At 39.2% G+C, this 20,990-nt stretch overlaps 5 protein-coding genes and 1 pseudogene across 6 annotated transcripts; 5 read left to right on the forward strand and 1 right to left on the reverse strand.

Moving 5' to 3' along the window:
• LOC18591199 lies at positions 849 to 2,951 on the forward strand (annotated as a pseudogene).
• On the forward strand, positions 3,760 to 5,632 carry LOC18591200 (alpha-amylase). The gene is made up of 4 exons (XM_007017180.2): positions 3,760 to 3,939; positions 4,059 to 4,191; positions 4,296 to 5,077; positions 5,236 to 5,632. The coding sequence occupies exons 1-4, from the start codon at positions 3,868 to 3,870 to the stop codon at positions 5,485 to 5,487; spliced, it is 1,239 nt and encodes a 412-aa protein (XP_007017242.1). The 5' UTR covers positions 3,760 to 3,867; the 3' UTR covers positions 5,488 to 5,632.
• Positions 5,699 to 8,001, forward strand: LOC18591201 (pentatricopeptide repeat-containing protein At2g04860). The gene has a single exon (XM_007017181.2). The coding sequence runs from the start codon at positions 5,709 to 5,711 to the stop codon at positions 7,860 to 7,862; it is 2,154 nt and encodes a 717-aa protein (XP_007017243.2). The 5' UTR covers positions 5,699 to 5,708; the 3' UTR covers positions 7,863 to 8,001.
• LOC18591202 (protein CYPRO4) lies at positions 8,055 to 11,244 on the forward strand. Its single transcript, XM_007017182.2, has 2 exons — positions 8,055 to 9,847; positions 10,612 to 11,244. Exons 1-2 carry the CDS (start codon positions 8,195 to 8,197, stop codon positions 10,891 to 10,893), a joined length of 1,935 nt encoding a protein of 644 aa, XP_007017244.2. The 5' UTR covers positions 8,055 to 8,194; the 3' UTR covers positions 10,894 to 11,244.
• Positions 11,450 to 13,059, forward strand: LOC18591203 (photosystem I chlorophyll a/b-binding protein 5, chloroplastic). The gene is made up of 6 exons (XM_007017183.2): positions 11,450 to 11,783; positions 11,883 to 12,015; positions 12,134 to 12,246; positions 12,366 to 12,470; positions 12,568 to 12,656; positions 12,748 to 13,059. The coding sequence occupies exons 1-6, from the start codon at positions 11,572 to 11,574 to the stop codon at positions 12,888 to 12,890; spliced, it is 795 nt and encodes a 264-aa protein (XP_007017245.2). The 5' UTR covers positions 11,450 to 11,571; the 3' UTR covers positions 12,891 to 13,059.
• Positions 13,167 to 18,328, reverse strand: LOC18591204 (protein WEAK CHLOROPLAST MOVEMENT UNDER BLUE LIGHT 1). Of its 2 annotated transcripts, XM_007017187.2 has the most exons (4): positions 18,246 to 18,328; positions 18,047 to 18,104; positions 15,539 to 16,502; positions 13,167 to 15,343 (listed from the first exon to the last, which is right to left on the reverse strand). In XM_007017187.2, the coding sequence occupies exons 3-4, from the start codon at positions 16,466 to 16,468 to the stop codon at positions 13,487 to 13,489; spliced, it is 2,787 nt and encodes a 928-aa protein (XP_007017249.2). In that variant the 5' UTR covers positions 16,469 to 16,502; positions 18,047 to 18,104; positions 18,246 to 18,328; the 3' UTR covers positions 13,167 to 13,486. The 2 variants fall into 2 exon arrangements, with proteins under 2 accessions (XP_007017249.2, XP_017981206.1); XM_018125717.1 differs by lacking the exon at positions 18,246 to 18,328 and having other exon boundaries at positions 18,047 to 18,163.

Consider the following 20,990-nt stretch of genomic DNA (forward strand, 5'->3'; position numbering starts at 1 on the left):
AAACCTTCTTTGTAGCACTCGTGAATGTTTGACGTAGGATGGCAATGTTATTGGCCTGTGTACTAGAGATTTTGTGAGGTGGATTTCAAGTTACGTATCACCACTACTACAAGAAAAATTAGAAATCTTTCATGTACAAAATTGGAGAGTATTATTCTTACGGTAAAGTGAGTAAGAATTATTTATAGTATTTGGAAAAATAGTGGCATGGTGGGAACAGAATCGTATTAGGTGTGACAAGGGTTCTTTCATTAGCAGAGTTCCACTCCTACACGTTGTTCAGCTTCTCTTACATGAATGACCCACCAGAGAGATCCCATTTTGAGGAGACAGCATTGTCCAGTTCTTCCTTTTGAGTGTTGCGTTTCGTGGGACTGGAAGACTCTTTTTCGTAGGAAAAGATGGCAAATTCTTTTTGGGTTCAAAGTGTTTTCTTTTTCTTTTCTGTATTGCAAGAGGATTTGCAGCCTGATTGATTAATGAAGTCGCTATCCATTGCACCATATTCTAACTTGGCAGTTTCTAGCTCTGCATCGGCATGAGTGTCCCCAACATAACTGTTTTAATGTGAACACTTCCCTGGTTATTCTCAGCAAAGTCCTACATCTTTGGCTATAATATCCAGGAATCAATATAAGAGGATAAGATCGATGACAATAATTCATTACAGATAACTAATTCGTGAATCAAGACTGAAGGAAAGGGGGATAATAAACAAAGATGAATTCAGAATTAGAACATCTTTCTTGAGATTTTTCTTGCCTTATCATTTTTTGCCAGATAGACATTTCTTGTTCGTTTTTGCTGGTTTTTTTTTTTAATTGGGTGTCTCAGTTTCAGTGTTCACAATGTATGAGCCATATGTGGATTGTGAATCTTGAGACAGGCATTGTTGGTGCCTATAAAAAGCCAGCAGCATCATCAAGCTCGTCACAAGAGGGCTAAGATACCAACATAAATAGAATGAGTTCCGTCACTTCACTTTGCTTCCTTTCTCTTTTCCTCTATATCTTTCCAGCTTTAACATCTCCAACCTTACTCTTTCAGGTATAGCTTGCGGTCATTTATCCCTCTCGTCTTTCTCCCACACTACAGATACACACCACTCCATGTGCATATTATGCGAAACTCTTGAGTCTCTAACTGTTGAAAACTTTGTTTGATGTCATATAGGGGTTCAACTGGGAGTCATGTAACAAGGCAGGAGGATGGTACAACTCTCTGAAGAACTCCATCCCTGATATTGCTAATGCCGGAGTTACTCATGTCTGGCTTCCTCCACCCTCTCAGTCAGTTGGACCTCAAGGTATTTCAAGTTTCAAGTTTCCATTGAGGCATCGATTGTGCTGATGTATTGAATGTAACAAAAAATGAGGGACTTACTATACAGTTAAAATATACCTTTCTGTTAGTGCTATTCTTAAACTGAAAGAGATTTTACAATTGACCAAAAGCATGAAAGAGAGACCAGAATCTATATCAGCATGATCTCTTAGCTTCCTTTCTCTCTCGTTTTCCCCTCTTCCCTTCTCGTTTATTTTATCACTTTCAGTTTGCTTTCTAAGAAAAATAACAGCCACCTTTATCGTGTCTACCGTCCTATTAAAATCCAGGATATCTTCCGGGAAGGCTTTATGATCTTGATTCATCAAAGTATGGATCTCAGGCTGAATTGAAGTCTCTAATTGAAGCTTTCCATCGAAAGGGAATCAAATGTTTAGCTGACATAGTAATAAACCATAGAACTGCTGAGAGAAAAGATGGAAGAGGAATATATAGCATTTTTGAAGGTGGAACTTCAGATGATCGTTTAGATTGGGGGCCATCCTTCATTTGCGGCAATGATAAGGAGTATTCAGATGGCACAGGCAATCCTGACACTGGACTGGATTACCAGCCTGCTCCTGACATTGACCATCTCAATCCGAGGGTACAAAATGAGTTATCTGATTGGATGAATTGGTTAAAGACTGAAATTGGTTTTGATGGATGGCGATTTGATTTTGTAAGAGGTTATGCCCCAAGCATTACCAAAATCTACATGGAACGAACTTCACCAGATTTTGCAGTTGGGGAGAAGTTGGAAGATCTTTCTCTCGGGCAAAATGGCCAAGATTCACATCGTGGAGCGCTCAAAGATTGGGTTCAAGCTGCTGGTGGAGTTGTCAAAGCATTTGATTTTACAACCAAAGGTGTTCTACAAGCTGCTGTGCGAGGTGAGTTGTGGCGGTTGAAGGATTCAAATGGCAAGCCACCGGGAATGATTGGACTTTTGCCTCAAAATGCTGTTACGTTTATCGATAATCATGACACAGGGTCTCCTCAAAGGCTTTGGCCTTTCCCATCTGATAAAGTCATGCAGGGATATGCTTATATTCTCACGCATCCTGGCACTCCATCAATAGTTATTTCTTACAACCTTATTTCTTAGTATTATCTCTTTTCATGAGCACATGTAATTTTTCAATATTATAGCTGTTAATTGAATTTTGTGTTTATAAGTTACTGGCAATATTCAGTTTGCTATACTGTCAACCTAATGAATGCTTACATTCCTTGTTGTGCAGTTTTATGATCACTTTGTTGGTTGGGGCTTAAAGGGTGAGATTACTAAATTGGCGGCAGTAAGGAGTCAGAATGGAATTAGTGCCACAAGCACAGTGAATATTCTAGCCTCTGATTCTGATCTCTATGTAGCTGCAATTGATAAGAAAATCATTATGAAGATTGGCCCAAAGTTGGATCTTGGGAACCTTGTACCTTCCAGTTACCAGCTTGCTACCTCAGGGAAAGACTATGCTGTATGGGCGAAGAAGTAAGACAGAAATCAATGTTCAAATGGAAGTGTCACCCAAAGATATCTAAATGCTATTATTGGCTAAATTTCTTGAGAGATATGTACGAATATTATTGAAATAAATAAATGTCTAATACAAGTACTTTCATTTAACTACGTGATCGTTACTTGTGACTAATATGCAGCATAATCTGCATGCCATCAACAATGCAATAATACCTAATTAAAGGTAGTTTAAATCTATTCCCTATTATATGAAGTGAAGAGAGAAATAAAAGAAGGTTTCTGCTGCCAGCACCAATACCCAAACTTGTTTGCTGGTTTACATGAAAAAATTAATGGAGTTTAAGGTGCTGCATACTGAACCGGACAAAAGTTGAGCCGGTTAATTATTAGTCAGTTTCTCTGGAAGTTGAAATCATTCTTTATTACTTATGAGTTTGTGGCAAAGTTTCCATTATCCGATTCGTGGCAATGATTACCCTGATGAACATGATGAACACCACAATTAGTATTCCTGTAATGGTTTTTTATCAGATGTCTCATTTTCACTTTGCTTGACTGGTATTCAGTATTGTTGGCACTCACAAACCCCTTTTTCCACATTCTGGCTAGATGTTGATTGTCTGCAGATAAATGAAGAAAACAAATATCTAGAAGCTACAAAAGTTTGACCCCGTTTCTGTAATGAACACGTTACGGAGTTAGAAAAGTCTTCCCGTGTCTATTTGCCAGGAAGAGATAAGGGAAAAGTTAGACTAGCATCACTGGAACCCAAGATGTCGTAAGGGACTAAGAGAGAGAAGGCACAGGGGAATGTAAAATGTTGGTTCAAATTTAAAGTCCTCTTGGCTTTATCCTTTGTTGAATTCACTTCTCAGTTCATATCAATCAGTAGAGTTTTCTTTCTTGGTTTTATTATCATATTCAGCATCTTCTTCTACGATTCTTCATTTCCCACAGTATTCTTCCCTAACTTTCCGGGACGTGTTGAATTTTCAATATGGGCAGTGCCGGTGGATGTCCGATAAGAAGAACCTAGTGTCACCAGCCCAAGGCAAACAACGAAAATGAAGTTACTCATTTCACTCTGCTTCATCTTTCTCTCCTCCGCTTTCGCATCTGCAGATATATTGTTTCAGGTAAAATATGGAGTCATGTCCTTCTCTTTTCTTTCATAGTTCCATCTCTGTTATTCTCTCTACAGACACACATAATAAGAACCAATTGTAACTGTTGTGATTGTTTGATGTTATAATAGGGATTTAACTGGCAGTCATGGACGAAGGAGGGAGGATTCTACAACTTCCTAAAGAGTTCCGTTCCTGAGCTTGCTAGTGCTGGAATTACTCATGTCTGGCTTCCACCACCCTCCCAATCTAGAGACCCTGAAGGTACTCTTCTTATTGTATTTAACTTGCTTGGCAACAAGCCTACGTGTTTACTCGCTTATGCTTAATCCAAAATTCTAAATATCCATCTCACCATTTTGTCCCAGGATACTATCCTGGAAGGCTCTATGACCTGAACGCATCAAAATATGGCTCTCAGGCAGAACTAAAGTCCCTGGTTGAGGCTTTCCATCAAAATGGAATAAAATGCATAGCGGACATTGTTGTGAATCATAGGTCTACAGAAAGAGAAGATGCACAAGGAGTATTCTTTGAAGGTGGAACTCCAGATGGCCGTCTAGATGGGGGAACATCCTTAATTTGCAATAATGACCCCAACTTTACTTACGGCACCGGGAGTCCTGATTCAGGCAGGGACTTCCCCTTTGGCCCTGATGTTGACCTTCTCAATACGACCACACAGCAACAGTTATCAGATTGGATGAACTGGTTAAAGACAGATATTGGATTTGATGGCTGGCGATTTGATTTTGTAATAGGCTATGCAACTAGCATCACCAAATTTTTCATGGAACAAACTAAACCTGACTTTGCAGTTGCGGAGAAATGGGATGACTTTACACTCGGCCAGGAAAATGCACATCGTAATGCACTAAGGGATTGGGTTGGAACTGCAGGTGGAGCTATCACAGCTTTCGATTTTACAACGAAATTTATATTTAATCAAGCTATAAAAGGAGAGCTGGGTCGTTTAAAGGACTCAAATGGAAATCCTGCAGGAATGATTGGAGTATTACCTCAAAATGCTGTTACTTTTATTGACAACCATGACACATGGTCTCAACGACTTGCCCCATTTTCAGATGATCCCGACAAAGTCGCACAGGGCTACGTTTACATTCTCACACATCCTGGCATCCCATCCATTGTAATTTCTGTTACCTTATCTTCATTTCAAGTCTCTTATCTTATATTTGTATGGATGCAGTACAATCATGAAGAATTTATCGTGTCATATAGTTACTTTCGGGAGTATGAAAATCTGCTGACTTCTATCCAACTGGAAATCTCTTTCTTCTTGTGCAGTTTTATGATCACTTCTTGGAATGGGGTTTAAAGGATACAATCAAAAATTTGACAGCCATTAGGAAGAAGCATGGAATCAATCCAACAAGCAAAGTTAAGATTCTAGCGGCTGAATCCGATCTCTATATGGCAGAAATTGATGAGAAAATCATAATGAAGATTGGGCCAAAGGGGGACCTTGGAAACCTTCTTCCATCTACCTACCAGCTTGCTTACCCTGGAAAAGACTTCGCTGTATGGGAAAAGATATAAGGGGATAAAGAATTATGCTTAGAAAGAATAGTCACTAGGATGATCTAATAGAGGTTATTCTTGTTCTTGCTAATAAAAGAGTTTCTGTATCAGAATTAATGCAAACAAAAGAAAAATAAATAATATTATATATATTGAAGGATTAGGAGGTCTATCTTTAATGGTAATTTGTTTTGAACTCTGGAGGACTTTGGACGCGCCAAAACTCCAAAGGCTAGAGCATGAGCTTCTTTAAATCAGTTGGTCTCTCTTTCTTCCATTCTTTACTAAAATCACAGCTTGAAACCAAAACCGTTAATTCTCCCTTACTTGTTTTCCGCCAATTACTACAATTCAATCTAAAGCCATCTGATCTCACTTTCTCTCTCGTCATCAAAGCCTCTGCTTCATATTCACTAAAACAGAGGCTAGAAGCCAATCAAATACATACCCATTTACTTAAATCCGGCATTATTCATTCTGTTTACATAACAACTGCTCTTCTTAGCTTATATGTAAACTTGGGTTGCATTAAAAATGCAAGCTTTTTGCTTGAAGATATGCCCGAAAGAGATGTTGTTGCTTGGAATGCGTTGATTTCTGGGTACTCAAAAAATGGGTACGATTTATATGCATTTTATCTGTTCATGGAAATGCTTAGAGAGGGATTTAGTCCTCAAACGACGACGTTGGTTGGTTTGTTTCCGTCCATTGGGAGGCTTGAGTTAGTGTCTCAAGGGAAATCTATTCATGGGATTGGAGTTAAAGCTGGGTTAGATAGGGATTCTAAGGTGAAAAATGCTCTTACTTCGATGTATGCCAAATGTAGGGATTTGGCGGCAGCGGAAATTTTGTTTGAAGAAATGGTGGAAAAGAGTGTAGTTGCTTGGAATACTATGATCGGTGCTTACGGACAAAATGGTTTGTTTGATGAAGCAATGGTTCTATTCAAGAAAATGAGAGAGAACACTCTGGAAGCAAATTCGGTAACAGTTATGAGCCTTCTATCAGCTAATGCTGATCATGAGACTATTCATTGTTTTGCTATCAAAACCGGTATAGTCATCGATGCTTCTGTAATTACTTCTTTAGTCTGTGTATATGCGAGGTCTGGAGATAATGAATCAGCTGGATTGCTTCATAACTCATTGCCTCAAGAAAATTTGGTCTCCTTGACTGCTATAATTTCAAGCTATGCTGAGAGAGGGAAAGTGGACATGGTGGTAGAATGTTTTGCTAGGAGTCAGCAACTAGATATGGAATTGGATGCAGTTGCAATGGTTAGCATTCTCCATGGGGTTAAAAATCCTGCTTACACTGATATTGGACTTGCTTTTCATGGTTACGGAATAAAGACCGGTCTGTGCATTCATTCTTTGGTTGCAAATGGGCTAATAAGTATGTATTCGAAGTTCAATGACATAGAAGCCGTGTTTTCTTTGTTTTCTGAGATGCAAGAAAAACCATTAATTAGTTGGAATTCAATAATAGCTGGCTGTGTGCGGGCTGGAAGAGCAGATGATGCCATGGAGTTATTTTGTCGAATGAAGATGTTTGGACATCATCCAGATGCCATCACCATTGCCAGTCTACTTTCCGGGTGTTCACAATTGGGTTATTTGCAGTTTGGTAAGAAGCTTCACGGTTTTGTCCTCAGGAATAACCTAGAGGTGGAAGATTTTATTGGTACTGCTCTTATAGACATGTACATCAAGTGTGGAAGCATTGATGTAGCAGAAAGAGTGTTCAAGAGCATCAAAGAACCATGTCTGGCAACGTGGAACACAATGATTACAGGTTATGGTGTATGTGGATTTCAAAATAAAGCGCTTACTCATTATGCTGAATTGCGGGAACGGGGGCTAAAACCTGATAGAATCACGTTCTTGGGGGTTTTGGCTGCGTGTATCCATGGTGGTGCTGTTGATGAAGGAAGAAGATACTTCCAGATTATGACAGAAGAGTTTGGTATGGCACCAAGTCTGCAACACTGTGCATGCATGGTTGCCCTCCTTAGTCGTGCCGGCTTGTTCAAGGAAGCATTATTATTTATCAGTAATATGGATTTCGACCCTGATTCCGCCGTGTGGGGAGCTTTGCTCAGTGCCTGCTGCACCCACCAAGAGGTCAAGCTTGGGGAATATATAGCTAAGAAATTGTACCTCTTGGATCACAGAAATGGTGGCCTCTATGTATTGATGTCAAATCTTTATGCTTCTAAAGGGATGTGGGATGATGTGGCAAGAGTGAGGCAAATGATGAAGGACACTGGAGGCGATGGATGTTCAGGAGTTAGCCTACTTGAGGTGACTTCATTTAAGGAAATGGATGACAATTCGTATCTTTGGGAAGTTGACCATGGTGCACAATCTTGCCAGCAAACATTTTCAGACTGACAAGACCAAATCACCAAAGCCTATTGGTCTGGGCCAGGATTAGTGGCAGCCCAAGTCTACCCATTTTACAGCGAAAGGTCAACCGTACGGTTCATTAGTATACTACCCGATAATAGCCGGTAACCCGTAAATTGCCCGTTGAGTAACCCACTGCTTGTCCTTTTCAGAACCCTAATAAACGTGAAAAGGGGAAAGCCAAAGAACTGCAACTCTCTTTATTTCAAAATTTGAAAATTGGCGCTCTTTGCAACACCCATTTGACATTTCCGCACCCCTTCGATCCCCAAAAGGAAACCCATCTCCCAAATTGTCAATTTTCTCTGTCAGTTACAATGGGTGGCGCTCACAGTCGCGAGGAACTGATTTCAGACTCAGACGAAGAAGAGTATGAAGAAGAAAACGAAGAGGAAGAAGAAAATTTTCAAGATTCTAAAGATGAGAGTCCGGAAAGATCTTCCTCAGGTCGAAGAAGACCCAAGACGCCGTCGTCTCTCGACGAAGTAGAGGCGAAGCTCAAAGCCCTGAAACTCAAGTACCCATCGGCCAACACCCAAAACCCGTCTCTCAATAACGCCGTTAAGCTCTACCTTCACATCGGCGGTAACACCCCTAAAGCCAAATGGGTGACTTCCGAGAAGCTCACATCTTACTCTTTCATCAAGACGTCGAAAATCAACGGTCAGGATGACGAGGAAGATGGTGAGGAGAGCGAAAACGAGGAGGCCAATGGGGAAGCTTGGTGGGTTTTGAAGGTTGGTAACAAAATTAGAGTGAAAGTGGGGGTGGAAATGCAGCTGAAAACTTTTGGAGATCAACGTAGGGTTGATTTCGTGTCAAAGGGAGTTTGGGCAATGAAATTTTTTAGTGATGAAGTATATAGGAGCTTTGTTAGCAAGTTTAATGATTGTTTGTTTGAGAATACTTATAGGATCGAGTCCAATGATGCTAACAAAGTTAAGGTTTATGGAAAAGATTTCATTGGGTGGGCCAAGCCTGAAGCAGCTGATGATTCAATTTGGGAAGATGCTGAGGATTCTCCATTGAAAAGTCCTCAATCTGCAACCCCAGTGAGGGTGAATCAGGATCTGAGAGAGGAGTTTGAGGAGGCGGCAAATGGAGGAATACAAAGTTTGGCCTTGGGGGCTCTGGATAATAGTTTCTTGGTGGGTGATTCAGGTATTCAAGTTGTTAAGAATTTTGCTCATGGGGTTCATGGTAAAGGTGTTTATGTGAATTTTGATCACGGGAGTCAGAGGAGTGGTTTGAGTTTGGTGCATTCGACACCAAAGAAGGCACTTCTTATGAGGGCTGAGACAAATATGCTGCTTATGAGTCCTATGACTGAGGGGAAGCCTCATACAAATGGGCTGCATCAGCTTGATATTGAGACTGGGAAAATTGTTAGTGAGTGGAAGTTTGAGAAAGATGGGACTGATATTACAATGAGAGATATAACAAATGATAGCAAGGGAGCGCAGTTGGATCCATCAGGATCGACATTTTTAGGACTGGATGATAATAGGCTTTGCAGGTGGGATATGCGAGACCGTAATGGGATGGTTCAGAATCTTGCTACTAGTACCCCTGTTCTGAATTGGACACAAGGGCATCAGTTTTCAAGAGGGACTAATTTCCAGTGCTTTGCAACCACTGGTGATGGCTCTATTGTTGTTGGGTCTCTTGATGGGAAGATTCGGTTGTATTCTATCAACTCTATGAGACAGGCAAAAACTGCTTTTCCAGGCCTTGGGTCGCCTATCACTCATGTTGATGTTACCTTTGATGGGAAGTGGATATTGGGTACAACTGATACCTATTTGATCCTTATCTGCACCCTTTTCACTGGCAAAGATGGCAAGACAAAGACGGGTTTTAATGGCCGTATGGGAAACAAGATTGCAGCTCCGAGGTTGTTAAAGCTGACTCCCCTGGATTCACATTTAGCTGGGGTTAACAACAAGTTCCGTAATGCCCAATTTTCATGGGTAAGCATACATATCCTCTTGTTAGATTTAACTGCCTGTTGCTTGTGCTTTTAGCTGCTGAGATTCAGATTAACTTACATGATGTAGATATGACCAACTGCCATCTAATTTGCAATGAAGAGCTTAGTTGGCAGAATGTAATCAGAGTTATTTGATGTCCCCTAATTTTCTATTTTTCGTGCCAAGAAAACTTTAGTTCCTTTGATTTGCATTATTTATAAATATGTTGGTTACAGAATTGATGCAGCATTTTATTTGAACTCCTAAGTTGAGGGTCTAGAACTGATATGATTGGGGATATTCCAGTTGCACTTCTTGACTCAATTTCACTGTCCCCAGTGAAAAAAATAGTGGTATTAAATTTTGTCACATGTAGTTCTGTAATATGACTTTGATTTTGAGGGTTCTCCATATGCTGATTTATTATCTTGGCTTTGAGGTCAACAAGTTTCTCATTGTGTAGCGCTCTTTTGTCGTGCTTGGTTAAAAAACAAAACTAAAGTGATACTTAGTTGAAGCAAAACTAAAGCTGCTAGGCTGCTTTATTCCCTGCAAATTCAATGGCCTCTGCAAAATGTCATTAGCATGCCTTTTTGTGTCATCTCAATCGTTCTAATCAGTCACTTAAATGGATAACTGACCAAGGTCACCACTGTGCTTGCCAAACCTTTTCCCCCTTTTTAAGACTCAGATAACTGTTCTTCCTGTGATTTTTTTAGTTCCATGAACAAAACTTTAACCATGTGCGTTACTACATTACATAGGTCACAGAGAATGGGAAGCAGGAGCGCCATCTGGTTGCAACAGTAGGCAAGTTTAGCGTAATATGGAACTTTCAACAGGTGAAGAATGGGTCTCATGAATGCTACCATAATCAGGAGGGTTTGAAGAGCTGCTACTGTTACAAGATAGTCCTTAAGGATGACTCCATTGTCGATAGTCGTTTTATGCACGACAAGTTTGCAGTCACTGATTCTCCTGAAGCCCCATTGGTTATTGCTACCCCCATGAAAGTCAGCTCATTCAGCATATCCAGCAGGCGATGATACGCTTGGATACCTCTCTTCTTTTATTTGGTCACTCTCCAAATGCTATCGAAGATGTCACTACTGCATTTTTAGAGCTTTTCAATTGTATCTTTTATTAGATTAGGTGTGTTGTCAAGTTTTATATGGCCAGACTTTTATTGTTATGATCTCCCTACCTGCCAGGAGTTTCTAGTGTGATTCCTAGTATTATCACTCAATTACTGTTGTTTTTAGTTCTACATGAAGCAATCACTGCTTCCTATGTCAGAAAAGTGAATGGCAAGACGTTGTTATGCCGAACTTTTATGTATCATCATCTTCTTCTTCCACTATTGTGTGATTTAATCAAGCTGTTTCCAGAGACCATGAAATTGCAGAAACCAATATTTTTCCTTTTTCGTGCTTTCATTTACCTTACTTGAACCAGATCTGTTCTGATCGGAGCATATCTTTCAAATGGTCCATAATCCACATCCAATGGCTAGGAAGGGGCAAGTGGGCCTGGGCTATCATGTTTTTGACATATAGATGGCATTTTCTCTATATTTAACAGTAATAACTTTAATGGTAGTCATTTACGTGGACGCCCTGTATGCCTCCAATCAGGAATTGTAGATAGACAGAAACAGACCAAAAAAATTTACCCAAAAAAACCAAATAGAAAGACAGAGAGAAGAGAAACTGCAAAACGAGAAAATGGCCGTTGCAGTTGGAAGAGGCTTCCTTGTTCAGCCTTGCTCCTCTTCTTCATCCATATTTCATAACAAAATATACAAACCCTCATTGGGTGCAGCAAGCACATTGTGGTCTACTTCTGCCCCTCGACGTTATGGACAAATTGCAGTTCAAGCACAGCAGCGACCAACGTGGCTCCCTGGACTTGACCCTCCGCCCTATCTGGATGGAACGTGAGCCACTAGCCCCATAGAAAAGTCTAGACAACTGAATTCTGTAATTAAATGAAAACTTCTATATCAATTTATTGTTTTCCCTTTGTCCAAATTCAGGTTGGCTGGAGATTATGGTTTTGACCCACTTGGGCTAGGAGAAGACCCGGAGAGCTTGAAGTGGTACGTTCAGGCAGAGTTGGTCCATGCTCGATTTGCAATGGCTGGTGTTGCTGGAATTCTATTTACTGATGTAAGTGGTTGAAAATCATCTTCCTGAGTACCAAATAAATATCATTGGTCTTCTTACGAATGGATTGGTTTAACGTGCACCACAAATTTATGGTGATATATTACTACTTTTATTGCAGTTACTACGCGTTACAGGGATCAGTAACTTACCAGTTTGGTATGAAGCTGGTGCAGTAAAATTTGACTTTGCCAGCACAGGAACTTTGATAGTTGTCCAGTTGCTTTTGATGGGGTAGAATACCATGGCACAACTGTTTTGCCTTTTGCCTAAATGGAAACAAAACCTCGCTAACTTTTCTAGATATGCAATAATAAGAATTTTGTTCCTTGGCTTGCTCTTTATGCGCACAGGTTTGTTGAAACTAAAAGGTACATGGATTTCATTAGTCCAGGTTCACAAGCCAAAGAGGGATCTTTCTTCGGATTGGAAGCTGCACTAGAAGGTTTAGAACCTGGGTAATTCTTCTATGGCTTTGAAAAGGATGCTTCCTAATCCCCAAAACTAGGAATTTGTCATCCATTAGCTTGACATTTTTGTTTCTGTGATGACCAGCTACCCTGGAGGTCCTCTGCTAAATCCTCTTGGTCTGGCTAAAGATATTAAAAATGCTCATGAGTGGAAGCTTAAAGAGATAAAAAATGGTCTGTTTTGCCTAATCCTTCCTTCAATGATTATTATTTCCTTCTTTTTCCGATTTTTGTTACAGGTTTTGAGGCCTAGTATTTCTTGCAGGACGACTGGCCATGATAGCCATGCTCGGCATCTTTGTGCAAGCGTATGTGACTCATGCAGGTCCAATTGATAACCTTGTGCAGCACCTTTCGAACCCATGGCATAAAACTGTTATTCAAACCCTTGCCAACTCCAGTTCTTGAATGTAACAAAGGTGGGCTTTTCACCTTTGTCATGGGCTTTGGTAGGATGGAATGTAAGTGAATATATTTACCTATTCTTTTCTTCATCTGCTGTAAGCAACTGAAAATTTAATTTGTGGTTCATTCACAGTAAAGCTGGTAAACAGTGCATCCAAATGCCTTTCACGATTGTGTTATTGACATGATAATGCGAACTTAAGCAACTCTAATGGCCGACGGTCGAAATGTAAGCAGCTGGTTGCTTTCTACAGAGAAATATGCTTGACAAAATATGAGTAAGGCGAAGAAAACCAAATTCTTTCATCATATAACAAACTTACATCACTTTTACAAGAGTTAACGCTCAAGCGTCACGAAAACCTATACAGAAGCGTCTTTTATTACGTCCTCCAGAACCTCCAGCCATACAAACCCTTTTCCAGTAAACAAAAATATATTCTCAACATTATCATACATCAAATAATCACTAGAATTTACACTCAAGAGAGTAAAAAATCAGTCAAATCTTATCCAGGATTTATGGCCACTGTGACAACCCAGACAAAAAGGGCGGTAAAATCACAACAGCAAAGATATCACAGCGATTCACTGAAGACTTAACTGGACTTGGATGAAGTTGACTTTCTTCTGGCCAAAAACATGAAAATCTTTGGGAACAGTGACTTCTTCTTTTTCTTTACAACCTTTGCTTCCGGGGATGATTCGGTCTCTGTGTTATTCCTGTGCGCATATGCCTTTGGGCTTGCTAGAATGTGGGCAGGAGCAGCAGGTACAGGTTCAAAGTTCTTTGTTTCTTTATTTCCCTCAAAACTTGCCCTTGGAGCGTTCCCTCCATGACTCAATTCAGTAGCCTTTCGCCGCTGCTCATGTTCAGCTCTCCACTTTCTCAATTCCTGCTCCACACCTAACTTCCCTTCCTTGGCCTTCTCGGCCTTCTCCATAGCAATTTTTAGCGCTTCCCTTCTATTAGCCATCTCTCGATTTACTTCTTCCAGCTTTTCCAAGCTTCTCGACTCGGATTGCTTAGCTACCTCAATTTGAGAAATGGCAGCCGCCACCCTCATGTTGGCCTGTTCCTCTGCCTCATGTGCACGTTTACTGAGCTCATAGTACTCCTCCAAGGAAAGCGTTACACCAGCAGGTGAATCGACATTATTGGTGCTTTGAGCTGATTCACTCTCCTGCAATGCTTTGATAGCAGCTAAAGCTAACTTCTCCGAAGCCTTGGCAGCCTCTATCTCCTTTTGAGCTGCAAGTAATCTACTCTCCATGGTACTTGCTCCAGCCTTCGCTTGCTCTGCTTCTTCGTTTGCCTTGCGCAGCTCTTCTCGAGCCATTTGAGCAAGTGACTTGGCCTCATCGGCCTCTTGTGCTGCCTGTTGCAGTTGTTTGGGCAGCTCCAACATCTTCTCTCTGGCCTCTTTTTCCTTCATCTGGACCATGGCTATTTCTGACCGAGTCTTGTCCAGCTCAGCTTCCAGAGAAGCAACAGCAACCGATGCCATTCCTTCTCTCTGCTTAATGGCAGCAAGAGCAGATTTTTCCTTTTCAACCTCTGATTTTAATGAAATAGCAGCCACCTTCAAACAATCCACTTCTGTAGTTGCTTTCTCTATATTGAGCTTCACCTCTTCAAGTTCCTTCTTTGCTGAAGCAATTGCAGCTTGTATATCAGTGTGAGTTCTTCTCTCTGATGCCTGTGATTCATCAGTGGAGTGTCCATCAGTTTGCTCCTTAAGTTTAGATTCCATATAAGCAGCTAATTCAGCTTTCAAATCAAGTAGCAGAGCTGAAGCAGTGTCTAGCTTTAATTTTAGCTCCTTTGCTGAATGGATTTGCTGATTAAGTTTCTGGAGCTCCTCTTCAGCCTGTTTCAGTTCCTTCTCCCAATGATGAGTATCTTGGTCTCGGGCCATGGCTGCTCCAATCCTTTTCTCTTCTGCCTCCAAATGGGCAGCATGTGCAGACTCTAAGGATTCCTTTGTGGCAATCAGCTCAATAGTCAATTCTTCCACTGTCTTCTCAACCTCTTTCGAAGCAGAAACAGCCTCTTCAGCTTTCTTAACAGCTACATCCCTCTCAGTCATCAAAGAAGCATATTCCTTTTGTAATGCTTCCAACTCTTCTTTAACGGATTTAAGCTCCGAAACTGCAGCTGCATGCCTGGCTTTGGCAACCTCAAGCTGTGTCTTTGCTGCAACACTAGCCTCATCAGCAATCCCTTGTTCCATCTCCTCCACCCTGAGCTTGGCAAGTTCAGAGTCTTGCTTTGCCTGATTCTCTTCAGTTTGTGCTCTCTCCAGGCTCAGCTTTAGCTCTTCTATTAGTCTCTTTGTGCTGTCCAGCTCCTTTAATACTTGCATTTTTGCCTCTTCAGCATCCTCTGACCGTTGCTTGTATTCAGGCATCTCATCCTGTACTTTCTCAAGCTCTTGTTCTACAAGCTTACGTCTCTATAGCCCAAAGAGAATTTTAAGTTACATTTAGTGGACATGAACAAAGTAGACAGAGAAAAAAAATTAAAAACATCATTTATAGTTGATACCAACAGAGAACAAAAATTTATGATCAACAACATTCACTAGACATGACAAAAATATGCAGCAGCATAAGTTATAGTAAAACCACTATAAATATAGCAAATATACCTCCACAGTTTGCATTCTATGAGCTTTCCAATCAACAATTCCTCCAAACTTGGAAACAGCTTCTTTAACAGATTCAAAAGGTGCAGCTGTATCAATAAGACCTCTATTTACATCAACCTGCTTCATGTGTTTAGGACTAACAGATTTTGGGGATCCAACAGCAGAACTGATAATCTTTTGATGGGGCAGAATAAGATTATTGATTTGGGCTACATGATCTCCATTTTTAGCACCTCCTGCCTCTGAGTCATTAACCTTGGAAGAGGAAGCAGAATGAGCATTTGGAGATTGTTGTTCATCCGAAGCATGTTGAATGGATCCAACAGCAATGGTGCCAACCTCAGGAAGGGGCAAGGTAAACTCACTCGATTTTACTCCATGGGAGGAAGCAGAAGGCAAAATCATGTCACATTCACCATTGACAACATGAGAACTGACAACCGAATCAGCTTCTTGAGATTGCTGTCCATCAGAAAGACCATGTATTGATCCAACAACAGCACTGGTGACATCTGTAGGGGGTAAAGAAAGCTCACTGGGTGGTTCTACATGGTCAGTTTCAGAATCTCCAACCTTTGGATTTGAAGCAGGAGGAACAATTATGTCCTCAATATGAATATGTGAAATGCCAACAGAGCCAGTATTTTGGGATAGCTGCTCACCAGCACTGTCATGCATTCCCTCAGTCCTAGAGTCTTCCATCACTCTACCCCGATGATCTGTCTCAGTTTGATCAATCACAACTGATGAAGTCGAAGCCGCACTATCTTTTATATGGTCTTTTTGTTCCATTACTGACAAATGACTGTCAGTTTGTTTTGTTCCATTACTAATTGAAATTACTGGAACTTCTCCAGAACTGTGGTCAGCATCTTTAGAGGACAAAGAAGATTCTGAACGAGGAATCTCTTCTGTTGTTACATTCTCCATATGAGAAAAATGGCAAGGAGTCCCACCAAGGTGTCTGAAAGGAAGAAAATAGAAACTATGTAAGGAACAGGTAAAAAATCCCACAAGAAATCACTGCCTAATCCATCTAATTCCTCACAAAAGCATCCAATATGAAAATCAGCAATTATATGCCTAACATACAGCATAAATTTCATCACCAAAAACAAATTAGTGTCTAAAACTGCATTCTTCTATAGTAGATCCATAATTTAAGTTGAGCACCATCTGGTTCCACATTTAAAGGAAAATATTTGAGGTGGGAAACAAATTTTGACCTAAGAAATCAGGAATGCAAAAAATAAAAAAAACATTAAAAATCACGCGGGATCTGGAAAGTAAGAACAATTTGTCATCTTAAACTTGCTTTCCCTCTATTTTTAAGCTAATGCATGCATAGTTTAGTTATCCCATCTCTTATCAGCTACAGATGTTTAAATTTAGATTCAACCAGCAAACACTTCAACAATGATAAATCACATCAAGGAAAGAACCAACGACTTCAAATAACATTAATGGAGGCAGATATTGAACAGCTCATCAAATTTCATTTCATACAAATTAAAGCCCACTTTTGGGGCTCACTTCATTAAAAATTTTCAATTAAATGGCAATGCACTCATTAATTTTTATCCCAAACTTCTACAAACATCAAAACCAGAAACAAATAAATGATGCAAGCTAAGTTTAACCCCACAAATTAGAGGGTCTGCCATTGATGCTAACTAGCGATTTAATCTGCAAACAAACGTTTCTAAATTATTCCATCTGCTAAGAACAAACAGTCAAACATTTCATATATCCAATCGCAATAAAATAAACTTCTTTACCTTGAACTTCAAACTTAATCCCAAGAATTTCACAAATTAATACCAACACCTTTCATCTATGATACATTAAAACTTAATCCAAAAGCATCTCCATTTTCAGTTCCATTTATTTTCTTATAGGCAGATAAACCATTTTGGCAAAAGATATTACCGTAATTAATCATGATTAAGGAAAATAATAATAATAATAATATTAATAATAATCCACACGGACTTTTGCCAGTATTTTCAATGAAAAGTTTGCTTCTTTTCCACAGAATCAATAACAAATAACAATATTCTGAGATTAGGAGACAAATTATCATCTAGGAATTTGCTAATCCTGAATTTGATTGCTAAAAGTTCTGCAGAAAAACAAACAGAGAAGTAAATTAAAAAAGATAAAGAAAAAAAAAACGAAAGCCCACAGCAGCCAAATGAAGCTAATCCATTAATTAAGAGGTCATAACTTAAATGAATTCTCTTATCTTTCTACAATTAAAACAGAGAATAAATGGAAACTCAATCAAGAAAGTAAGCTAGATTACTTAAAGTCAACGTTATAATAATTTCATCCAACTCAAGCCGCACAGATTTCAAAATCCTCAGAGCTTCATTTTCCACAGCTAAAAAAAAAAAACTCTCGATTTGCAGCTTAATTCATAATTAAAGCATCGATTAGACAGAGATTAACCCAAAGCTAATTAACAGATTTCCTCAAAGGAAAGGAAAGCAAAGGAAAGGAACTTACCCGGATAAACCAGAAACAAAGAAACGAGGAGTGGAATGGAAGCGATTATTAATGAAGTCTGAAAATTTTAAGACACGAAAATTCAGGGGGAAATAAATGGAAAAAGAATTACTAATATAACTATAAATAAATAATAAGGGTGGGGAAAATTTACTTCTAAAATTAGAAAAATAGAAAAAACCGGAGAGAACACACGTGCCTATCTCCACCTCTTCTTACAGACTAGATCCATCTGTACCCTCTCTCTTTCTCTCTTTCTGGATAGATTTTCCCCCTTTTTTTTTCTTTATTTTTAAATTCTGAAGTGGAAAATAGAAAAAAAAAAAGGTTGGAATATATTCGTGCATTGTTCAAGGGAATCTGAGATGAGAAAAAAGTGGTTTTGTCGACCACAATCTGCCAGCCCAGCTATGGCTAAAATGGCTTTCAAGGCTTAGCTCAGCTCAGCTGGCTAAAGAAAGAAAGTTTGTAGAAAGTCACCGTCCACTCGCCTGAGAGAGCGTGTACTCGCCTCGTCGAAACAGATTAAGGTTGGGGCTGAAGCCGGGTCACCGACACGCGATTGACAATCACCTTTTTGTTTTTCGTCTACCAAAGACTCATTGACGAGGAAAGGCAAAAGGGGAGGAGAGAGAGAGAGAGAGGGAATGACGGATGAGGCCCCCCTTGTGGCCCTGTCTTTCAGAGAACCGTTGGAAAGTGGGCCCCAAAAGATTGACGTCAGAGGCGGCGCTATGTCCAGCAAGGTCAGGAACGTTGGATCGGATCGAGAAGTCTGAGTCGAAAGATTATTCAGAAGCTTCCGAGGTGTTTTTGCGTGAGCGTGTGCAGACGATGGAAAACTGAAAGACATGAATCCCAATGTTTGCGTTGGTGTCTTCGGCAGTGGCAGGGTGAAAAGGAGAAAGAAAGAAGAATATTTGGGTAAAAGAGAGCAGAGAAAGGCAGCTGGGGGCTTGTGTGGGAGGGGGAGTCGTCTAAATATTGCAAACAAGTGTGGACAATTTCGGGATTTGGCTGTTCATGCTTTGCAAGTGGCAGATTTCTTTTTAATTTAATCATGAAGAAAAATGATGATGCCATCATAGTAAATGTAGAGAGACGAAATAAATTAGCACAGAGAGAAAGTGATAGTTTAACAAATAAGGATGACAATGGTCAATTGTTTCAGGTTGCCTTTGACACTATAATGTTTGATCTAATCCTTTGTAAATCATGCCTGAATGTTGGAGATTCTCCTCACTCCAGGTTTAAGTTTGAAGACCAAAGATACATAATTTGAGAATTAGCATAGCAAGGGCGTCCCTTTTAAGGACAAAACTGCCAACTAGAATTCCTCTTTCTGTGAAATGCTGTGGCTCTGCCAAAAGTCCTCTGATAAAGGACATAAGAAAATAATTGTTTCTTCAAAACCATAGTATTAATTCCACAAGGTTACAGCCTTTGCAAGATAGCCAACCTGTCCAAGCTTTGCCTGTCAAGAAGTGACCAATGACCGAATATATTTCCATTTTCACGTCCTTACATGATGGCTCTTTAAAGTTGGCTGAATTGAGAACCTGAGATTGGGACAAGGTTACCTGGGACTAGAGGTGTTAATATGAGCTGATTTGGTTCAGTCTAGCTAAAGTCTTTGAAAAATCGAGTCAACTTATTTTTCACATAAATCATCAAAACTCCAGTCTAGTCCATCTTTTATTAGTCCATAAGTGGGGTTGAACTAGTCTACTTTTTTTTTAAAAAAAATATTTTTATAAATCCACCTGATAAATTTTTTTTCAAAATTGTTTTATGATTTAATTTATAAATTAAATAATAAAAACATATTACAAACAAATAAATTACATCAAATATAAATAAATAAATAAATTACATAAATAAAGTTTCAATCATTAATACCAACTACCATCTCATAAATATAAGTATATAACCAAATAATAGAAACTTTAAGATTCATTTATATCGTCCTCAATCCCTAAGTAAAACATTTAAATCTTGCTTAGACAGTAATTATATCTCAAGGTTTGAATCATTACCAATTTATCATATAATATTTATGGTCATAAAAGAAAAAGAGATAATAAATTTTAATTTAAACTAAAATTATTAATTTGATAAGTAAATATTAAAGATATTGAAATATATAAAATAAGCAATACTATTGATAATTAAATTATTAATTTTATATAATTAAATATATAAAATTATTAATTTATTTTTTTACTTTTGACTCATAGGGTTAACTTGTCTCGACCCATCCCGGCTCATTGACTAGATGGGCTGATCCATTTAAGCTTGATTTTAATATAAACTTAAATTTTCAAAACCCAACCCATTTCATTGTTAATAACAAATAAATTGATCTAATGGGTCAGATTCATTTTATCAAGTCTACCTGTGACAGGGAAAGAGGACATTTCTATTTTGGGCGCCTTTTGCCTCTTCAGGCCCAACAATATCAGCAGGCCAGGCCCTACCTGCCTCCATGGCTATCCCCTCCATCGACCCAACCAAGGGTCCAAGAGTCAAGTCCTTCCGACGTTTAAGCTGATGTACATACACACTTGGTTTTGCAAATGCGTGTATGATTGTGACTATTCTTTAAGAAAGCATCTACACTACTTCTCTCACATGCATTAGGCTTCAAGTTTTTTCTTTTCCATATAAATTAAATATATACGGCTTCGTTAGGTGTACCTACAGAAATATTCTCAACCAAACATTCATATCACATTTCATTCATTCATCACCATCAGCTCTCTAATTCTTGCCTTGCACCCTATAATCAAATCTCTTGAGACACTGCTTTCAGGACCATTTTCTCAGGTGGTTGAGACTAGCAAATCAAAGAGAATATAATATATATATATATATATATATATATATATATATATATACAGNATAATATATATATATATATATATATATATATATATATATATAT

This window comes from Theobroma cacao, chromosome 8 (genome assembly GCF_000208745.1).
Source record: "Theobroma cacao cultivar B97-61/B2 chromosome 8, Criollo_cocoa_genome_V2, whole genome shotgun sequence".
Classification (NCBI taxonomy): Eukaryota; Viridiplantae; Streptophyta; class Magnoliopsida; order Malvales; family Malvaceae; genus Theobroma; species Theobroma cacao.